General features: G+C 41.4%; 1 protein-coding gene across 3 annotated transcripts in view; it reads left to right on the top strand.

The window, feature by feature from the left end:
* The window catches only part of osbpl6 (oxysterol binding protein-like 6), a 170288-nt gene that overhangs the window by 43997 nt on the left and 103983 nt on the right, over positions 1-22308 (top strand). For all 3 annotated transcript variants that reach the window (XM_072579124.1, XM_072579125.1, XM_072579126.1), the window contains exon 2: positions 21610-21876. In XM_072579124.1, the coding sequence (XP_072435225.1) occupies positions 21775-21876 (102 nt within the window). In that variant the 5' untranslated portion in view covers positions 21610-21774. The remainder of the gene's footprint in view (positions 1-21609; positions 21877-22308) is intronic.

Here is a 22308-nt window from a genome sequence, read left to right as displayed (position 1 = left end):
CTCTTCAGTATATTGCTATGATCTCTCTTTTAGAGATGAATCTCTTTTTTTAAAAAGAAATGGAATTTCCCAATTGCATAGGGTTATATAACATGGTCTCATTTTAAGTCTTTTACTGTAACAACTTTAGTTGTTTTAACATTGACTAAAGATTATTTAGTCAGCAACTAATATGCTAAATTACAGAAAAGTTACTTCCCGTTAACATTTTAACAAAAATTTTGAGCTACCCTTCTATATTACACTATATCTTGGCTGGGGTGTGTTCTTATACGTAAATTTTCCAACTCCTCCTGGCTTTCATAGGATCTTGCCTCACCAGGATGAATATTGCTTTGTCCTTGTTCGGTAAAGTTCCTTCACTCCATCTTCTAAGCTTAATCTAATGAATTCACAATAGCAAGGAACCCTATGGTAACTCATTGGTCTTTAAATCTCCGGAAGCCTTGCCCCTTTAAACAGGAATCTGTCCTATCAACGCTCTGCTTGGTGGTTAAACCAAGCACACTCCTTACCTTTTGGATTGGCAGAGAGGCAGCTGTATTTGGTTGTTTTTCCCAAATCTCTGACTCTATTTGTGAGGTTGTGCTTTTGTGAGGCCAGCAGTATCCTGCAAATCTGGATGCTAGACTTGCATCTTGCTTTCAATAGTTTTTTTTTGATCTGGACACTGGCCCCATGACAACCAAATCGCATGAACTTGTCTCCAGATAGATTTCATGGGATCCCACATCCTACCCATTCCAGGACATTCTGCTTTGTCTTAAATTAAAAGAAACAGTTGACAACACAACATTTATAAAGTCTCGTGGTTGTAAACGTTTGTGCCAGTGTGGAGACCTGAACCTTTGGCAACCAACGCAAGGCACCATACATTAGCAAATAGATCACGTTCATCTGTGAATGAGAGAAATGGTAAAGCAAAAACCATTTAAGAGCATTAAAATCAAAGTATCAACTATTTTGAGAGTTAAATGACATTATTCCAGGATAAGGGGTAATTTCTTCATTCAAAACGCTGTAAATCTTTGGAATTCTCTGGCAGACTAACTGTCTTTAAGATTGAGATCAATCAATTCTTGGGCACTAAAAGAATTAAGGGATATAGGGATAGTGATGGAAAATACAATTGAAATAGAAGTTAAGCCTTGATCTTATTGATTGTCAGAGCAGGCTTTTGTGACTATATATCCCAATCCTGCTCTTATACCTCGTGTTCCCATTTCCCAGCTGACTGGATGTTTTTTGTACTTGGAGGACTTTTAATCTTTTAAGTATCTCTTTTCCCGTTTCTTATTGTGAACAGGGCCCAGGTTGGGGGTTACATCAGGGCTCAGTAACTGAGGTCTGACATTCTAGAAAGTTTACTATGTTTTGGGTTGAGGCCAAGGACGCTGTGCTGGGCTCATGGCGTGGAGGTCCAGGCCAGGAGAAGCACCAGAGCTTATTGTTTATGTTCCTCTCCCAGTCTTGAGTAATATTGTTACCACCTCCTTTACAGATGTATTAATAGCAGCCTCTTGTCTAGTGAAATAAGATGCAATATATTCATTTAGTATTTCAGTCTCGTGTCTTCACAAGGATATTCTTTGTTTTTGCCCTGTCATTCCTTTGACTCCAGTTTGCCTAATTTCCCACATTTTGATTAACTCATGGCATACTATGAAATCTTAGGTGGCCTTTCTTTCAGGTGTCCCCACATGTTTCCAGATAGAAAATAGGGGCAGCGATTTGGCTCATCAAGCCTACTCTGCCATTCAATCGATCATGACCGATCTTCTACCTCAATGCCATTTTCTCTTTTTGTGCACTATCTCTGTGTCCCTTGATATCTGTCTGGAAATATCGAGAAATCTGTCAATTTCTTGTCTTGAGCATACTCAATGACTGAGCTTCCACTGCCTTCTGGGTTTGAGAATTCCAAAGATTCATCAACCTCTGAAAAAAATTCCTCCCCATCTCAGTCCTGTATGATTTCCCTTTTTTTTCCCTGTGACTGTTGTTTGGTGTGAGAGCCAAAGGAAGCATCATTTTTTGCTTTGACTCCCTGTCGAGCCTGTAAGTCCAAATACTTCAATGAGATCACCCTTCATTCAGAATTCAAAGGCCCATGAAAAACTGTAGGTTGAAGTACAATTATTGATAGATTCTTTATGATCCTTGTGCAAATGTAGCAGCTGAAGAAACCATCTCAATGATATTGCTTTTGGCCTGTATAACTGCAGTCTGGATGAAGGCTAAAGGTTTTATGAAGATGGACTGTTTAACTGAAAATCAGGTACTGGTACACATAGATCATTAAAAGTGAATGATTTATTAATAGAGCAAATTTGAATAGTAGTAATTGTAGCTATGATTTCAGAGGAAAACTGCGTTACCTGACAGTCAGTTCCTTGGTACAATGTTGATGACTTTAACAATTTAATATTTTAACGTGTTGGCACAGTTCTACTATGTGCAATGAATGTCTTCAGTTTTGATATGATTTAGAATACTTTATAATTTTCAATAAACTGCTTGCAGTGTGTGGAGCTGTTCTAGTGACTCAGTGGCTACACGACCTGCTTGAAAGTACCTGCATTCCTAAATGTTACAAGGCAAAACAAAGGCTTTGCATTTTCATTTGAGACTGTAATTGTGCGCTTCAAGGGAAGAAACAACTTGTTTAAAAATGTAGGAGTCCCTTTCTTCAGAATTTAAAATCTTTGTCATTCTCACTCAAGCTGATGACCAATGTTTCATTGTGCACATCTGCTTGAATAATATTGAGTCCACTTTGAAATAATTCAGTTCTATAGTATGTTTGTTTGGTTTTGAATTTTTTGCTGGGGTAAGGGGAAGGTGGCATATAGGATGTTTGCATCATGTAGGCAGCAAGCATTCTTTAAAACCCAACCATAAACTGGTGATGCAAGTGAGTCAGCCTTCAATTTTAAATAGAGGCCTTCTGGATATTTATTCAGAACAGTTAAACTTTGTGAATACTTGATGATAAGGGTGAGGCAATATTCAAAGATACACTTGTTTCCTGAATTGCTAAGAGAGCTGTGCTGTATTAGCATTCGCTAGGACATTCTTACTGATGGATTGTGGATGACTCAGCTTGCCTATAGTTGCTGAGCAGAGCAGCATAAATGTGCAGTATCAGAATTGTCTTTGATGCAGAATGAAACACCACATTCATTAACCTTGTGGAAAAGGAATGTTAGAAGATAGTGTATTCACTGCTGAGTTGGTGCTATTTCCTAGACATTCTACAGATGTACGTCGTTCTGTTTAAAAACAAATGAGCAGGAAGCCTCTGGTTGTGGTCTGGATGCTCATCGTTTCTGGGAAAGCCTGATCAGGCAACTCGTTAGCTTGTTCTGTCATGTTTTTGATTGAAATTGTGCTTTGAAAATAGTTACTTTTATTGGCCTTTCTGGGGCCCACCTGAGCAGGATGTGTGGCAGGAGCTGAAATTTTATTTCCAGATAGTGAGCTCAAAAATAGAGATTTGTCAGAGGCTCATTTGTGGCATGGTCAGGCCTCTCACCAACATGTGGTGGTTTCTTATTTTGTGAAACGTTTGTGTGTCAGGAATACTCATTAATACAGTCAGCGGGACGTGAGAATCTGTGGCACACCCCCTCTGGTTTGTTGGAAGGAAGGGTTGGCTTTCTGTAGGTATGAGAGATCAGCGGTTTCCCCTGGTCTCTGCAACACAAGAAGGGGGAAGCAGTCAATTGGCAGCTTAACTGGAGACTCAGGAATGTCAAGTGAGTCAATAGATCGGGAGTACGGAGCAGTGAAGTTGGGGAAGGCCTGGCATCCTGGGTGTGTATTTGGATGATGATGAGTGGGTGTGATTTATGGTGTCAGGAATATTAAACAAACATAACAAAATGAGATGTCAGAATGGTGGTGTCAGTGCTGTCCACATGGATTGGGTTGCAGTCCTTATAGGGTTTCAGGTTCACCAAGAGCATGTCAGTCACTTCCACTGAGAATGACATTGGACAATCCCCTTTACAATACGTAGATGCAAAAGGACAGTTGTCCTACATGTTTAGTCAAATTGCAGAGTATTGAGCACCACAGCATGCATGAATATAAACCTTCAAAAAAGGATGAAGTCAAGGACAAAACATTGCTTCTTCCACAATAATGAAATGTCCCAAACTCCCTTGTCACCATCTGTTGTTTTGCTGTTGCTTATTTGAGATGGGTGTGTCACTGGCAAGGCCTGTAATTTCCCCCTTGAAGGTGCTGGAGTGAGCTGTTGCCTTGAGCTGCTGCAATCTTTGGCTTGTGGGGACATCCACAGTGCCTTTAGGAAGGGAGCCCCAGGTTTTTAGGAAGGGAGCCCCAGTAACATTGTAGTGAGGGAAGTGTGTGCTTCGGAGGGGAACTTGCGGGTGGTACCATTGCTATGCATTTGCTGTTCTTGTCCTTTTTAGGTTTTTAAGAATTTGGAAGATGGTAGCATAGGAGTTTTGGTGAGTTACTGCAGTGTATCTTGTAGATGGTGCACAGTGCTGCCACTGTGTGTCACTAATGAAGGGAGTGAATGTTTAAGGTGGTGGATGGAGTGCCAATCAACTGGGATATTTTAACTTGTGTCAAGGCAAATGTCGTGAGTGTTGCTAGAACTACAAGTGGACATATTCCATTACACTCCTGATCTGTGCTTGTAGATGTTGGACAGGATTTGAGGGGACAACATGAATTACCACAGAATTCTTAGGCTCTCAATTGCTCTTATAGCCACTGGCCCAGCCAGTTCAGTTTCTGATCAATAGTAATCCTCAGGATGTTGATTAGTGGGAGATTGAGTGATAGCGATTCTATTGAATGTCAGGGAGCAATGATTAGATTGTCTCTTGTTGGAGATGGTCATTGCCTGGCACGTGTTTGGCTTAAATGTTCCTTGCTACCTATCAGCGCAAGCCTGTTTTGGAATATGAGGTGTTAGGAATGGTGGTGAATATTGTGCAGTCATCAGTGAATGTCTCCACTTTTGGTTATTCTGATTGGGGAAAGGTTAAGTGGTTGGTTGGGCCTATGATACTGCACTGAGGAACTCCTGCCAAAATGTCCTGAGGTTAACGTGATCAACTTGGAATAACTTCATTCATCTTCCGTTGTGTCAGGTATGACCCCTGTTAGTGGAGACTTCTGCCTGATCCCCATTAACTCCAGAATTGCCCAGGCTCCTTTTTATGCAACACTTTTCTAAATGCTACCTTGTCGTCAAGACCAGTCACTACTTCACCACCTCTTTGAAGATTAGCTCCTTTGTATTTTGACCAGGATTGTAATGAGGTCAGAAACTGAGTGGCCCTGGTGAAACCGAAACTGGATGCCAATGGAACAGGTGATTCTTCTGTAACCCCTGCTTGGTAGCCTGACAATGCACTAATTAGCTATGTTGGGGCACAGTTAATTCAGGAACATGTCTTCAGTACCAGAATTTCATCTGAGCACAAAGCTTTTGTGGTATCCAGTGTCTCTAGCAATTTCTTGATATCACATGGTGTGAATGGAATCTGCTGAAGGCTGGAATCTATGATGCTGGGGATCATAAATGTGTGCCAGTGTATTTAGCGCTCTCAGCCAATCTCGGCAATAATGGTGATGCACACATGCATAAAGTAATACTGGTGCAATGTGAAATGTTTCTAAATGAAGTTTAAATTTGAAAACCACCCTTGCAACTCTTGTGTTCTCAAGTCTTATGTTAATGATAATGGTGTTAGTCAGGAAAGTTCTGGCCATGGAGTAGGGTCACCTTGTTTGGCCGGGAGATTTTTTTTCATGCCTACTCACAGCTGCCACGTTGTCAGCTGAAGACAGGTTTCATCTCTGAAAGGCTTCCCTGCTGCATGATCATGTCTCTTGTGCACGCCTCCAGCACTTGAAGTTTTAATTAAAATTGTGGGGGAGTCAGCTAAAAGTATGAGACTGTAAGTGGGTGCAGCAACACCCTGGTTCCATCACAGTGAAAATTCCGCCCATGGCCTCATTAACATTATAGTTGATGTTTACTAAAATGTTCTGCTAGGTTTATTTAAAGGATGTTAAGGGAATACATATCATGAATGTTTCATGTATTGCTGACATTTCAACACTTATTTCAAGTTATCAAATGACTGCTGAAATTTAGGAAACACTAGCAAAGTTGGCATCACCTCTGGAAACCTGAACTGCAGTGAGCGCTTGCATCATGACCAGGAATAGAATGTGGAACTTGATCGTTTGCAGACTAACATGAAAGCATTGAATACTTATAAGAAGCATATTATTATAATGCTAATTTGTTAAAACATTCTAGCAATCTTAATTTCTTACAAAATAGCATGTTTTGGGATGTTTCGTATTTATAATGGGTCTAAAGTATTGCAACAACCCTTCTCCATTTTCCCCTTCATTCTTCAATTCCCACCTTCCAGATCCAAAAATAAAATGGAAGTAACTGACCTTTGCATTGCAGTTAGTGAACAGAGAAGGCAGGTCATGATGCGACATGCAGATGATGCACTTTTGTGTCACCATTTAATTGCTCACAGTAATGACTAACAAAATTGTTAGTCATTGTTCTTAAAAACATTGTTCTTAAAATAACTGTGTAAGAAGCACAGCCATTTACTACTTCTTAGAAATCTTGGGTTCATGTATACTTGTGTGTGTGTGCAACTTGGGAGCCTGATGTCCTTTTTTTTTGTGTATTCTTCTTCCATTATACATTTTAGTTAGACATTGTTGTAAACATTCCTGCCAGCATCTTGAGGTTTGTACCAGATGAGGAGAAACCATCTCTTCAGTTAACCAGTGAAGATCTCAAGAGCTGGGTCAAGTAAATAATCAGATGTTTATTGTACTGCTGCAAACTGTAAAGGTGACATGTGTACTCCTTCCGCCTCTCTCTCTCTCAAGTGACTGTGACAGTGAATCGTGTATTATTCATAAGTAAACCTTTTTCAGACCAAAGTACTGTACAGCATCTACATTTATAGATTTGGATTATACAAATTCAACACTCTATAATCTGACTACAGGGCTCCCAGAAACCCCTGAAAATCTTTTCTGAGAAACTTTGTTTTTGTTTTTGATCAGTAATTGACCTATTTAATGTTAGGCTTGAAAGTAAACAATAGTTTTTTAAAAAAATATTACAATTATATACCTGAAGTCTGTCTTTGTTTTGTCTTTGTCTTTTAATAGTTTATTTGAAAACATCAGCCTCTGCAGCAACAATGTTTTTGCGCAGCAGTGTGAACTGATTTGATTTATTACTGTCACATGTACCGTGATACAGTGAGAAGTGGCGTCTTGTGTGCAGATTGTATTATACAAGTGTGGCAGGGTAACCGAACAGAGTGCAGGATGCAGTGTTACAGCTGCCAAGAAGGTGCAGAGAAAGATTTAACATTTAAAGAGATCCATTTAAAAGTCTGATAACAGCTGAGAAGAAACTGTTCTTAAATTTGTTCTTACTTGTATACAAACATTTTAATATCTTCTGCCCGATGAAAGAGTATAACTGTTGGGAGGGGCCTTGGATGATGGTTGTTTTTTGGATGCAGCAGGAAATATAGATGGAGTCAGTGGATGGGAGGCTGGGTTGCGTGATGGATTGGGCTGTGTTCAGGACTCTGTGGTTTCTTTCAGTCTCAGAAAGAGCAGATACCATATCAAGCTGTGATGCATCCAGATAGAATGTTTTCTGTGGTGCATCTATAAAAAAATTTGCAAGTGTCTTTCTGGCCATGCCAATTTTCTTTAGCCACCTGGGAAAGTAGAAGTGTTACTGTGCTTTCTTGACTGTAGTGTCAATGTGGGTGGAGCAGTATAGATTGGTGATTATCACTCTCAGGAACTTGACACTATCAGCCATCTCCACCACAGCACCATAGACAGGTCATGCCCTCCACTCTGCTTCTTGAAGTCAATAACCAGCTCCTTCATTTTGCTAATGTTGATGGAGAGATTGCTGTCGTTACACCATGCCATTAAGCACACTATCTCTTTCCTGTACTCCATCTCGTCATTATTCGAGACTAAATCTACAATGGTAGTGTTATCTGCAAACTTGTGAATGGAGTTGGTGTGGAATTTGGCCCCACAGTTGTGTGTGTAAAAGGAGTACAGTAGGAGGCTGAGTAGGCAGTGTTGTGGGGTGCCAGTGTTCAAGATTATCTTGGAGAGGATGTGGAAGCCTATGCTTACTGACTGCAGTCTGAAGGTCAGGAAGTTGAGAATCCAGTTATAGAGAGAGGAGCAGAGACCAAAGTCCAGGAGTTTGGAGATGAGCTTGTTTGGAATTATGGTGTTGAAGACGGAGCTGTAATCAATATATAGGAGCCTGACGTAGGTATTTTTGCTGTCCTGATGTTCCCGGGATGAGTGTAGGTCCAGGGAGATGGTGTCTGCCATGGACCTGTTATATCAGTAGGGAAATTGCAGGGGATCGAAGCAGACTGGGAGGCTGGAGTTGATGTGACCCATGACCAAGGTCTTGAAGAACTTCATAATTACAGAGGTCAGAGCCACCGGATGGTAGTCGTTGAGGCACGATCATGAGGTTTGTTTTTGGCACTGGGATGATGGTCGTCTTGAAGCGAGGGAATTGTTGTAAGGAGCAGTTGAAGATGTCTGCAAATACTCCCGCCAGCTGGTCCACACAGGGTCTGAGTACATGGCTGAGTACTCCATCTAGGCCAATCACTTTCCATTCGTTCACCCTTAAGTCACCTTGACTGCCTTCAGTGGCGACCATGGGTACAGGTGCAACCCAGGCTCAATGGACAGGTGACATTGTTTCACTGTCTTTCTGCTCAAAGTGAGTATAGAATGTATTGAGCAGATCAGGTAAGGATTAATGTTGTCTGTAATTCTGTTCAACTTCATTTTGGAGCTTGCTATGTAGAGTAAGCTTTTCCATAAGTGGTGGTATCTATGTGGTTAGTCTGGGTCTCTGGCTTTGTTTGGTGTTGCCTCTTGGCATTCCTGATGGCCTTGCAAAGGTTGTACCTGGATTTCCTGTACAGGTCAGGGGTCGCCCAACTTGAATGCCTCATAGGGAGCGGATCGCCGAGTTCATCCATAGTTTCCAGTTGGGAACGTCTGGATTAACTACTTTGACACAGTCGTCTACACGCTTACTAATGAAGTCTGTAACAGTAATGGCGTACTTGTTTAGATTGGCTGACTGCTGAGTTCTTAAATATGGACCAGTCCACCGATTCCAAGCAGCCCCATTGAAGCCCTTCCATTGTTTCAGACCAACACTACACTACGTTCTATATTGGGTCCTGATGCTTCAATTTCGGCCTGTGAGCTGGGAGGAGAATCACAGCATTGTGGCCTGATTTACCAAGATGAGGACCGAGGAGTGGAAGGCATCTTTGTTTGTGTAGCAGTGGTCATGGACGTTCGGCTTTCTAGTGGGACAAGAGACATGTTTATGGTATTTGGGTAGCACATTCTTGAGGTTGGTCTGGTTGGATTCACTGGTTACGGTGAATAAGGCCTCGGGATATTCTATCTCTTCGTAGCAATGTATACCATGTAAAATGCACACTACAGTCCTGCATGGGGTGGGATGTAGGCCACTGCCATGATAGCAGAGGTGACCCCATGTGGCAAGTGGAAGGAATGACACCTTTACTGTTAGATACTCGAGGTTAGGGGAGCAGTGACTCACGAAGTATGAGCACCAGGAGGCGTTGATCAGGAAGCAGACCCCACCGACCCTTGCCTTGCCCAAGCACACCGAGCAGTCGATTTCGGTGAACTGAGAAACCCTCCGGTTGTAAGGCACAGTCGATTGTAGCAGGAGTGAGCCATGTCTCCGTAAAACAGCACACAGTAGTCCCTCAATTCCATCTAGAAGTTGTCCTTTTTAAGTTCATCCATTTTGTTCTCAATGGCTTGGACATTTGCCGGGTATAAACTGGGGGAGGGAGAGCTTAAAACTTTGGAGTTTTAGTCACACCTGAAGTCCAGTTTGTCTCCCACATTTCCTGGGTGAGGGACAACTGCTTTGGACGGTGAGTGAGTGCCCAGCCTTGAACACTCTGAGGGGCCTTGTGGCCGGTTTGGTCAATCTCTGGCGTCGGTGAGGGAAATCTGCTGCTCTAGAAGATAAGTGAATTTGGTTTGTGCAGTCTGTGTTTGTGTATCATACTTGATTTCCCAAAACTGATCCACACCATTTGGTCGCTGTACTGATGAAATAATTTTCTTCAGCTTTTAGTGGTTTACATTGAAAAGCTTCTGAAATTGGCTTGCTTTTGTTGAAACAGAGGACAATCTTTAGACAATTGGTGCAGGAGTAGGCCATTCTGCCCTTCGAGCCTGCACCACCATTCAATATGATCATGGCTGATCATCCCTAATCAGTATCCTGTTCCTGCCTTATCTCCACAACCCTTGATTCCACTATCCTTGAGAGCTCTATCCAACTCTTTTTCTTAAATGAATCCAGAGACTGGGCCTCCACTGCCCTCTGGGGCAGAGCATTCCACACAGCCACCACTCTCTGGGTGAAGAAGTTTCTCCTCTCTCTGTCCTAAATGGTCTACCTGTATTTTTAAGCTGTGTCCTCTGGTTCGGCACTCACCCATCAGCGGAAACATGCTTCCTGCTTCCAGAGTGTCCAATCCTTTAATAATCTTATACGTCTCAATCAGATCCCCTCTCAGCCTTCTAAACTCAAGGGTATACAAGCCCAGTCGCTCCAGTCTTTCAGCGTAAGGTAGTCCTGCCGTTCCAAGAATTGACCTCGTGAACCTACGCTGCATTCCCTCAATAGCCAGAATGTCTTTCCTCAAATTTGGAGACCAGAACTACACACAATACTCCAGGTGTGGTCTCACCATGGCCCTGTACAGCTGCAGAAGCACCTCTTTGCTTCTATGCTCAATCCTTCTTGTTATGAAGGCCAGCATGCTATTAGCCTTCTTCACAACCTGCTGTACCTGCATGCTTACCTTCATTGACTGGTGTATAAGAACACCCAGATCTCTTTGTACTGCCCCTTTACTGAAATTGATTCCATTTAGGTAGCAATCTGCCTTCCTGTTCTTGCCAACAAAGTGGATAACCATACATTTATCCACATTAAACTGCATCTGCCATGCATCTGACCACTCACCTAACCTGTCCAGGTCACCCTGTAATCCTGCTCACATTTCACCCTGCCACCCAGCTTAGTATCATCAGCAAATTTGCTAATGTTATTACTAATACCATCTTCTATATCATTAACATATATTGTAAAAAGCTGCAGTCCCTGTGGTATCCCACTGGTCACTGCCTGCCATTCCAAAATGGAGCCGTTTGTCACTACTCTTTGTTTCCTGTCAGCCAACTAACTTTCAATCCAAGTTAGTACTTTGCCCCCAATACCATGCGCCCTAATTTTGCTCACTAACCTCCTATGTGGGACTTTATCAAAAGCTTTCTGGAAGTCCAGGTACACTACATCTACTGGATCTCCCTTGTCCATCTTCAGAGTTACATCCTCAAAAAATTCCAGAAGATTAGTCAAGCATGATTTCCCTTTCATAAATCCATGCTGACTCTGACCTATCCTGTTACTACTATCCAGATGTGTCGTAATTTCATCCTTTATAAGAGACTCCAGCATCTTTCCCACCACGGAGGTCAGACTAACTGGTTTATAATTTCTTGCTTCCTCTCTCACTTCTTTCTTAAAAAGTGGTACAACATTAGCCACCCTCCAGTCTGCAGGAACTGATCCCGAATCTATCGAACTCTGAAAAATAATCACCAACGCATCCACGATTTCTCGAGCCACCTCCTTCAGTACCCTGGGATGTAGACCATCAGGCCCCGGGAACTTATCAACCTTCAGACCTAACAGTCTCTCCAACACCAATTCCTGGCAAATATAAATTCCCTTCAGTTCAGGTCCTTCAGCCACTGTTACCTCAGGGAGATTGCTTGTGTCTTCCCCAGTGAACACAGATCTGAAGTACCAATTCAATTCTTCTGCCATTTCTTTGTTCCCCTGTTTCTGTCTTCAAGGGTCCAATTTTAGTCTTAACCTTTTTTTTTGCCTTTCGCATACCTAAGAAAGCTTTTACTAGCCTCCTTTTGTATTTTTGGCCAGTTTACCTTCGTACCTCATTTTGTTTTCTCTGCGTATTTCTTTCTTAGTTCTTTAAAAGCTTCCCAGTCCTCCGTTTTTCCACTTATCTTTGCTATGTTATACTTTTTCTCTTTTAACTTTATATGTTTCTTAACTTCCTTCGTCAGCCACGGCCACCCATGCCTCCTCCTAGGACCTTTCTTCCTTTTGGAATGAACTGATCCTGCATCTTCTGCATTATACACAGAAATATCTGCCATTGTTCCTCCACTGTCATCCCTGCTTAAGGTATTGTACCATTGAACTTTGAACTTTGGCCAGCTCCTCCCTCATAGCTCCATAGTTCCCTTTATTGAACAGAAATATTGTCACTTCCGATTGTACCCTCTCCCTCTCAAATTGCAGATTGAAGCTTACTGTATTATGGTCACTACTTCCCAATGGCTCCTTCACTTCGAGGTCCTTGATCAATTCTGGTTCGTTGCACAATACCAGATCCAGAATTGCCTTCTCCCTGGTAGGCTCCAGCACCAGCTGTTCTAAGAATCCATCTCAGAGGCACTCCACATCCTGATTCTCCCAGTCTACCTGCATGTTGAAATCCCCCATAATAACTGTAGTAACATCTTTGCGACAGGCCAATTTCAGCTCCTGATTCAACTTACATCTGACATCCAGACTACTGTTTGGGGGTCTGTAGATAACTCCCAAGAGGGTCTTTTTACCCTTAGAATTTCTCAGCTCTATCCATACTGACTCTACATCCCTTGATTCTAGGTCCCCCCCGCCCCCCCCCGCACAAGGGACTGAATATCATCCCTTACCAACGTGGCCACCCCACCCACCCTGCCCGTCAGTCTGCCTTTACGATAGCACGTGTAGCCTTGAATATTCATTTCCCAGGCTCTGTCCACTTGAAGCCACGTCTCAGTTATCCCCACAATATCATATCTGCCAATTTCTGCCAAGAGCCTCAAGCTCATCCATCTTATTTCTAATGCTTCGTGCATTCATATATAATACTTTTAATTTGTTACTGCCCTCACCCTTCCCATCAACTCCTATTTCACTCAACCTTACAGCATGATCCCATTTTGAGTTTTCTGCTTCACTGATACAGTTGTCTTTCTTGACTTCCCTTGTTCTAACTTTCCCTTCAATTTCCTTCTTAAACATCCAGTTTGTCCCCCTCCCCTCTTCTCTCCACACACCACCCCCCCCCCCCCCCCCCCCCGCTACTGTGCTGAATAACATAGCTGTGTTGCAGTTGCAAACCTGCCTGCCAGAATGCTGGTCCCTAACCTATTAAGGTGCAAACCATCTCTCTTGTATAAGAAGCTTTACCCAAATGCAAGTTATTGATTCTGCCTTTGAATATATTAAAACAATTATGTGTAAAAAAAAAAAAATTAGGTGACCAACTGTCGGATCTTGCTGAAGCTGTGCATAAAAGAACAGTTACTATGTGGGTTTGAAATTGGTAATTACCGGCAGTACGGGAATACTTGGACAAATTGTTCTTGGGTACTAATAGACAAATCAAATGCGTGTCTCAAACAAATTTTGCTTTTAATGTTTATAAAACATTTGAGGTGCTGCCAGTGGTGATTGGTTTTGAACTGCATTGAACAGAGGAACTTTCAATGACTTCTGTTGCAATTTGCCTTAAGAATTTGGATCCTATTTTCTTAGTAAGCATGGGTGCTGAATTTGCATAACAGAAGACTATTTGTTGCACTTAATCAGTTGTTGGTATCCCTTGGTTTCAAGATGACATCTACACCAGATTGCGAGTTCCTGTCATGGGCCTTCAAAGGGCTGAACAGTCTGCCCTTTGAGCACTCAGGACGGAATATCCCAGGTGGCAGTGTGATTCGGAGTGCTACGTTTCTTCCTTTTCTTTTTGCTGAGGTGATCTCTCCACCTCATCATTAAAGGCAGCGGACTCAAAGCGTGATGCAACTTGATTTAAATATCACCATTTGAATGATGGGTAGTAACTTTCTCCCAGTCATTAATGTTGGTGCTTCCATGTTTCAGGGGGAGCGTCAGAGTGCCACTGAAGCATTTCCTGCATCCTTCCCTGGAACACCACCCATATGAGAGTTGAGAAACCAATCCTAAACAGAGGAGGTATCTTTCAACCATCCGAACATAGTATCCACTCCATTGTGGTGGATTTTGCAAGTGTTGCCTGAATGCTGGTGGGTCTGGCTTAAACAAATACACTTTTTTGATATTTTTCGCTTTAAATCTGGAGCATGCTATAGAAACATTGCTGGTGGTATTTCTTTAGCACTCTTTTATGTATCACTGATACAAATGTTGCATTACAGTACAAGAGTCAGCTGACTTGTTTACTGTGAGAGGGCCTCAGTGGTCTGATTTTCAGCCCAGGAGGCAGGGGGTGGAATGGAGTCTGCCTGCTGCCTCTCGAGACGACAGCTTTTGGGCGGCTGTGGAGGTGGGCGCATTCCAAGGTAGGCTGGTTAGCAGGCCACCTCCATTCCCATAAGATACGTCCCTGCCTCCACTCTCTCTCCTCATACTCCCTCTATACCCCTTCCATGGGCCCCATGCATCCTGTTCCCCCAGTTTGCACAATAGAACCAGTGAGTTTCATGATAACAATAGCAAGACATTGTAAAAAAAAAACAAAAGCACTCTCATTTTGAAAACTGATTTGAAAAAAATGCTCCTTTCATAACCTTGTAAAAGTATTAATCAGACCGAGCCATGTAACTGAAGCTTTGCCTTGCTTCACACTAGCAACCACAATAAGATTGAATTTTACATTGTTTGAAAGGGAGGAGATTGGAATCTAGGATTAGTATTTGAAACCTACGTCAGGACAATTGTTTGGCATGAAAGCTGAGCTAGCTGAAGTGAACTGACTAACTCAGGGAGAGGATAGATCAATAGAGTCACAGTGGTAGACATTTAAGGGGATATTTCCGAATAGGAGAAAGTGAGGACTGCAGATGCTGGAGATCAGAGCTGGAAAGTGCAGCAGACCCTGAAGAAGGGCTCATGCCCGAAACGTCGATTCTCCTGCTCCTTGGATATTTCCAAAGTCTCAAGGTAAGTATATATCTACTATAAAGAAAATGTCATAGTGAGGATCCACTATCTGTGGTTAAGTAAAGAAGTTGAGGAAAGTATTAGATTTAAGGAAAAAACATTATAACTGCAGTGAATGTGTGGCAGGTGAGATGAATGATCAGAATATAAAGATTGATAGAGAATGATTGATTATGAAAGGTTAATCAGGAGGAAGAAATTAGAGTACGAGAGGAAGCTAGCTAGGAATAACAAAAATGAATAACGAGAGTTTCTACAATTTGGAGATGCTGGTTGGAGAGTGTGTGGACTCCATCTCACTTTCAAGGTTGTGGCACCTGCTGTAGAGTTGGTCCTCGAGATGGTTGAAGAGTTTGCAAGAGGTGCGGTGGCAAAGTCTCTCCATGTAGTCTGTGTAGTAGGTTGACTTGAGTGGGTTCGTGATCCGTAATCCTTTTGGGATCTTTCCTGCATTTCTGTAGAAACTTGATGTCTGTCTGTGTCGATATGTGCGATCTACTTGGAGATCCTCTCCACTTTGAGCTGGGTTTCTAGGTGATTAGAAAGGAAATGAGTGAGTAAGGTCAGTGTTAGTTCTTTGGAGAGTGTGAGGGAGGAGTTAATCGTAGATAATAAGTAAATGCTGGATGAGATTAACAAATATCTTGCTTCTATCTTCACTATACGGAAATTTTCCAGTGATAGCTATAAACCAGGAGGTTAAAGGGAGAGACCAGTTCAGCAAAATTAAAATCATAAGGGAAGTAGCACTGAACAAACTGATGGAGTTGTGATGTTAAAGGGGGGGGTATTGAGGTAGCATATGTGTTGATATTTTTCCAAAATTGCCTAGATTCAAAACTGGTTCTGTTGGATTGAAAAGTACAAAATATGACCCCACTATTCAAGGAGGGAGCAGAAAACTTGACAATATAGGCCATTTAACTTGACATTAGAAGGTTTTAGAATTGATGAGTGAAGGGATTTTAACTACACACTTGGGAAAAATCTGAAGTCATCTGGAAGAGTTGATATGCTTTTGTTGAAGAGAAGCCATGTTTAGTCAATTTATTGTAGCCCGTTAAAGGAGCAAACATACACTATGGATAAAGGAGAGGCTGTAGGCATTTTATACTTGGATTTCCAGGACGCATTTGCTAATGTGCTACATTAAAGGTTATTGCAGAGAACAAAGCTCATAGGAAGGAGGTAAAATATCAACATTAGTAGAAGATTGGCTGACTAGCTGAGGGACAACAGTCTGCTGAATGGCAGGGTATGACCATGGAGTACCACAGATGTCTGTGCTGGGATCTCAACTTTATCAATTTACATCAGTTAGTTAGAGGAGGAAATGACAGAACGGTAGCTAAATTTGTAAATGAACCAAAACACGTAGGAAAGTATATTATGAAGCAGACATGAGGAAATTGCAGATAGATATTGACAAATTGAGTAAAAATCTGGCAGATGGATTATGAGATGGGAAGATATGAAGTTGTTCATTTTGGTGGGAAGAATTAAAAGGAAGAGTGCAACTTAAAACCAAGATTAACTGCATAACTCTGAGATTGTAGAGGGATTTCAATGTAATGGTGCTTGAGCACATAACCAAGAAAGGGAATGGAATGCCATACTTTTGTGAAAGGAATTGGACATAAAAGTAATGATGTTATGCTTCAGTTATACAGAGCATTGGTAAGACCACATCTCAAATACTGTGTGCAGTTTTGGTTTCCTTGTTTTAAATACAATGGGGACAGTTCAGAGGAGCTTTACCAGGCTGATGTCTGCAGTGAAAAAGCTGTTAGGATAGATTGGACAATATAGGCTTGTTGGTGCTTGGAAGAGTAAGCAGTGACTTGATTAAAGTGAATGGGATCCTGAATTGACTTAACAAGGATGTGGAAAGGATGTTTCCTCTTGTGGGTTAGGCAGCACCATTTTTAAAATTAAGGGTTTCCCTTAAAGGATAGAGATGGAGAGGTTATTTTTTTCCTGAGGCTTGTATAGCTTTGGAACTCTGTGTCTTAGAGGTGGTAGAGCCTGGGCCATTAAGTATTTTTAAGACTGAGGGTGGCTGGTTTTATTCGGCTAGGGAATCTAAAGTCATTGTAGGTTAATGGAAATGTGGAGTCCTCAATCAGCCGTGCTCTTATTGTGTGGCAGTGGGAATGAATTGTCTGTTTCTGCTTCTATTTCATATGTTTGGTTTGTACCTCTGTATGAACACTCCTGCTCCTGTCTTCTATGTTTCTATACCTATTAATCTTATCTAAATAAATGTATAGACTTTGAAAGAAAAAGTTAAAAGAATAACTTACTACTTTCAAAATGCCAGCAGACAGAACTATTATTGATGATATCAATACCCGAAGCTTTGCCTCCCTTACACACTTTAATTGTGCCCAAATATGAGGCCCCATCCATGAATTGTATCAATTGAAACAGATGGTTAGACATTGCTTCTTCCATTGGGGTTGACCTTAGGAATAGTTGGCTGAATTCCAAGACTCACTAATGGAGCAGCTCAGCAGGCAGTCTGTTTTCACAAGTGGATGCGAAGATTTTGCTTGGTTTTGCATCAAAGACTTGTATGCCTGAACTACTGGTGCTCCAGCCAAGCTGTTCCTTTACAGGTATCACACTGGCATCAACCAGATAATGTGGAAAATTGTCCAGGTATCTGCTGTCCCCTAAAAGGAGGGCAAATCCAATCTGCCCAGTTATAACCCCAACTGTTTACTTTTAATCATTTCGCAAATGGATGGAAAGTGTCATTGTGCAATCAAAATTATATTATTTAACCTTGATTCGTAGTCATCCACTAATATCATTCTAAAACTTCATTATGGGCTTGATCAAAACACGCTCCAAAAAAGCTGACTTGCAGATCTGAAATGAGAGGTGGTTGTTCTTGGCATCAAGGTAGCTCTTTACCAGGTAGGCATGAAGCAGTCCTTGCAAAAGAACAGTGGTAATCATCATGGAAATCTCTTCACAGATAAACACAAGGAGCTAACACCAGGAAAGATGGTTTTGTTTTTTGCAGGGCAGTCATCTCCGCCACAGGACTTTACAGGTGGTCCTCCTGGATAAACAATTCTAAATGTCAACATTTCTTCTTCTGCTTCATCAATGACTGTTTCAGTATGGACGAAGTTCACTGATGATTGCAGCAAGTCCATCACCATTTCATAATTCTTCAGATAGAGAAACAAGCCATGGCCACAAGTATCAGCATCCAGCTGATCAATGGCAAGTAACATTCATGCCACATAAATGTGGGAGGTGTTGCCCTACTTGTATTATTGCTCGACTATTAATCCAGAGATCCAGGTAATATTCTAGGGCCCCGGACTGGATGGACTGATTTGACCTACTTCCACGCTGAAGGGATTCTTTGGATCCAAATACAAATTTGGAATAAAGAGTCTTAATGATATACATGAATGTCAATTGTTGGAAAAAATCCATTTGTTTCACTAACTTCCATTAGCGAAAGAAATTGCTGTCCTTATCTCCTATGGCCTCCATGTGATTCCAACTCCACAGCAATATGGTTGACAACAATTAGGGATGGGCAATAAATGCTGGTTTAGCCAACAATGTCTACCTCCCATGAATGAATTTTAAAAAGCCATGCATTGATCACCTCTAACAAGAGAGAATCTAACTATTTCCTCTTGATGTAACATGCGATTATCATCATTGAATCTCCCAACATTAATATCCTGCAGGTCACCATTGGTTATATTAAAACTGTGACTGCAAGTTCCATTCGGAGGCTGGAACTTTTGAACTGTACCACCCAGAAGGACAAGGGCATCAAACGTTTGCAATACTGCCACTTGCCAGTTCCCCTCTAAGTCACACACCATCCTGATTTGGAGTTGTATTGCTCTTCCTTTACTGAATAATAATCCTGGAACTCCTTCGTTAATAGCACGTGGCTGTACCAACATTGACTGACTGCAGTCGTTCAAGGTGGTGGCTCATCACCACTTGAGGGCGGTTCAGGGTGGTCAATTAAAGCCATCTTGCCAGTGACGCTTCTGTGCGGAAGACACAATTGGAAGTGCCTGGCAAGTTTTCAGATTTATATCAAGAAGAAACATATATGGGTAAGAAATAAGTAGGGATAAGGATAAAGATAAAAGCAAATTACTGCGGATGCTGGAATCTGAAACCAAAAGAGAATGCTGGAAAATCTCAGCAGGTCTCGCAGCATCTGTAAGGAGAGAAGAACTGACGTTTCAAGTCTAACTGACCCTTTATTTTAAAGAGTTGCAGAACAGTGAAAAAATATGTTAAAAAATAAATGAAATAAAATTACGGAGCAGAATGGAAACAGAGGGTCAGTTAGACTCAAAACGTCAGCTCTTTTCTCTCCTTACAGTTGCTGCCAAAAGCTGCTGAGATTTTCCAGCATTTTCTCGTTGGGTTAAGGATAAAGGTAGTTGTGCAGGAACAAAGAGAAGGTGAATCTCTGTCCATGAATGGATAGAGATAAATTAGAATCAGGCAAGAGCTGTTCCACACATTTAGCACAGAATGGTGTGAAGAATGGATGGAGGTCAAGAAGAATGTGAAAGCCTGGTTTTCCTTTTGTCATTGTCACAGAGGTTTTTATAAATTTCTGAAGAGTTGTTTTAATTCTTTTGTAGGAGTGGAAATTTGATAATAGAGACAGAAAGATGGAGTCCTTGGAGAGAGATGGGCCAGATTTGAAAGATGACAGTACGCTTAACTAATTTGGACAAGAAATTGGATATTGGAGATGGGATGGTAGTTTCTAAGACACAGCAACAAACGTGAAGGAGAGAGAGAATACTTCTGAAGAGACAGAGTCATGTTAAACGACAGCTGAATTTAAAGCTTGGAAGAGATTTTTGATGGCTGTGTTTCCATGAGAATAGTGATTGAGAGAACCTGGAATTTGGTCTCAAGATAAAGTTGGAGAGGGTATGAGAGATTACAGAGAAACTGGCGAAAGGTACAATGTAAAGGCTGGACCACAGTAGAACTTTGGAAGTAGTTTGGCACTGTGGGCAGTGGAAGGGAGGAAACGTAAGAGATAGGAGCAGGCATCCACCATGAGTGGTGGGGCAAATTCTAGCCTGCCCCACTATTCAACATGATCTGATCTGCCCTAAGCCACCATTCCTCTGTGTGTTTTGAGTGGCAGAGGCACTGAATGACTGGTCTCCATTTAGTACAGAGTAGTTTCTGAATTTCCTCTTATTGAAGTCAAGATTAGAGTGGTTCTGGAAAAGCACAGCAGGTCAGGCAGCATCGGAGGAGCAGGAAAATCGATGTTTCTAGCAAAAGCCCTTCATTAGTTATTCCTAATGCTCGGATGCTGCCTGTCCTGCTGTGCTTTTCCACCACCACTCTAATCTTGACTCTTAATTTCCAGCATCTGCAGTATCCACTTCTGCCTTACTCTTGTTGGAGCTGAGGGAGAAGGAAAGTCAGATGGAATTTTAAGAAGACAACTTGCTGTAAACCAAAGAAGCCTAGAAGTTATGTTTGCTTTCCAGGAAGATCCTGGAATAGTGAACAGCTTTCACAGATAAGAATACAACCCACTTATTCTGTGTGTTCTCATGCCAGATCTATGACTGAAAATCTTAAACTAGTTGTCTGCCTTATCTGTTCAAATGCATAGTTTGGACTTAGGGAGCAAAGATGAGGTCTGCACTGGGTAAGCGTAATAATAATTTCTCAGCTGTTTCTGAAAGCTGATAACAGAAAATAGTGGTCAATTGACCTTTCGATATTACAATTGATTTTCTATTATTCAATACCTACTCTTTACGTAATTGTACAGCATAGCAGAGGGCCTTTGGCCTGTTGGGTCTGTACCACCAAAAAATACACTAAAACCTACACCAGCTCCTGTTCCCACACTCGGCCCACAGCCGCGAACGTTACAACACCTCAGGTGTTCATCCCAGTACCTTTTTTTTTAAAAAGGTTGTGAGGTTACCCCCCTCAAATACCCTCCCAGGGAGTGCATTCCAGAACCCCACAATCCCAAACATACCTTCAAAGAGTGCACCAATGGTGAGGCAGCTATTGTCATTGGTAAAAATGGACAAATAGTTACCCACTTTAGGCTGGCTGATGACTACATTTTAAAAGTGAGTAATCTGTAGGTTGTGATGTCTTCATTCACAATTAGAGGAAAGAATATTTTACATGTATTATGGTTCAAGTTACAGTGATCGGTAATACAATCTGGCAGTGAAATCATGGCTAGTGGCAAATAAAGTTGTTCACTTTGAATTGGATTTGATTACCTTTTATTGGTTGACTGTACTGTTAAATGCAGGCTGAAAACAATTGTATCTATTAGTTTAATGCAATATGTTCTCGTTTTTCCTCTCTCTCTCTCTCTCTCTCTCTCTCTCTCTCTCTCTCTCTCTCTCTCTCTCTTCACTAAATAGGTTGTACAGAAAGTTACTTGAGCTTCAGGATTCCAAAGTGGTTGTGGCTGCAGTGCTAATTGGAATAATGCTCGTTAACATAAATAAGTCAAGTGGTAACTTCATAGCTTAATTGAAGGCCGCAGTGCAACTGTTACTGCATACGTCAAACTGCCATCAGTAACCATGAGCTCAGAGGAGAAAAACATGTCGCCTGCTCACCAAATATCAACTCCATCTCATAGGAGTGTATCATCATCTTCATCCTCTCAAAGAGAGAGTAGACCGGTAAGGAATTTTTTTTAAAAAAATGTTGCTGTCTATATTCTGATCCTTCAGGTGTTAAAATACATTTTGAGTTTGCCTGAATTTTCAGCTATTAATGAAATTGGTGCTTATTTTAAGTAAATGCTTATATGCTGTAAAGTGCAGTGGGCATTAATTTTGATGAAGTAGATTCATGTAAATTGGACTTTTATTTATGAATGGATTTGAGAAATCCAATCATGAGGAATGATAGGAACATATTTTATATGCTAATTATTAATAAGATTAAATAGTTACTTAAAATATATTTTTCAGAATCTTGTACCTCCTGTTTGAAGTCATGTTCAAATATTTAAATATTTGTCTTTGAAATTCTTAGGTGCAGTATCCTGAAACATTATTTCACAACTAATTGTTTTTAACAATAAAAGTTGTAGCTTTAATAAAAAGCTC

Source organism: Chiloscyllium punctatum, chromosome 10, assembly GCF_047496795.1.
Source record: "Chiloscyllium punctatum isolate Juve2018m chromosome 10, sChiPun1.3, whole genome shotgun sequence".
NCBI lineage: Eukaryota > Metazoa > Chordata > Chondrichthyes > Orectolobiformes > Hemiscylliidae > Chiloscyllium > Chiloscyllium punctatum.
Note: the sequence above shows the minus strand (reverse complement) of the source record. Positions and strands in the feature narration are given on the sequence as shown.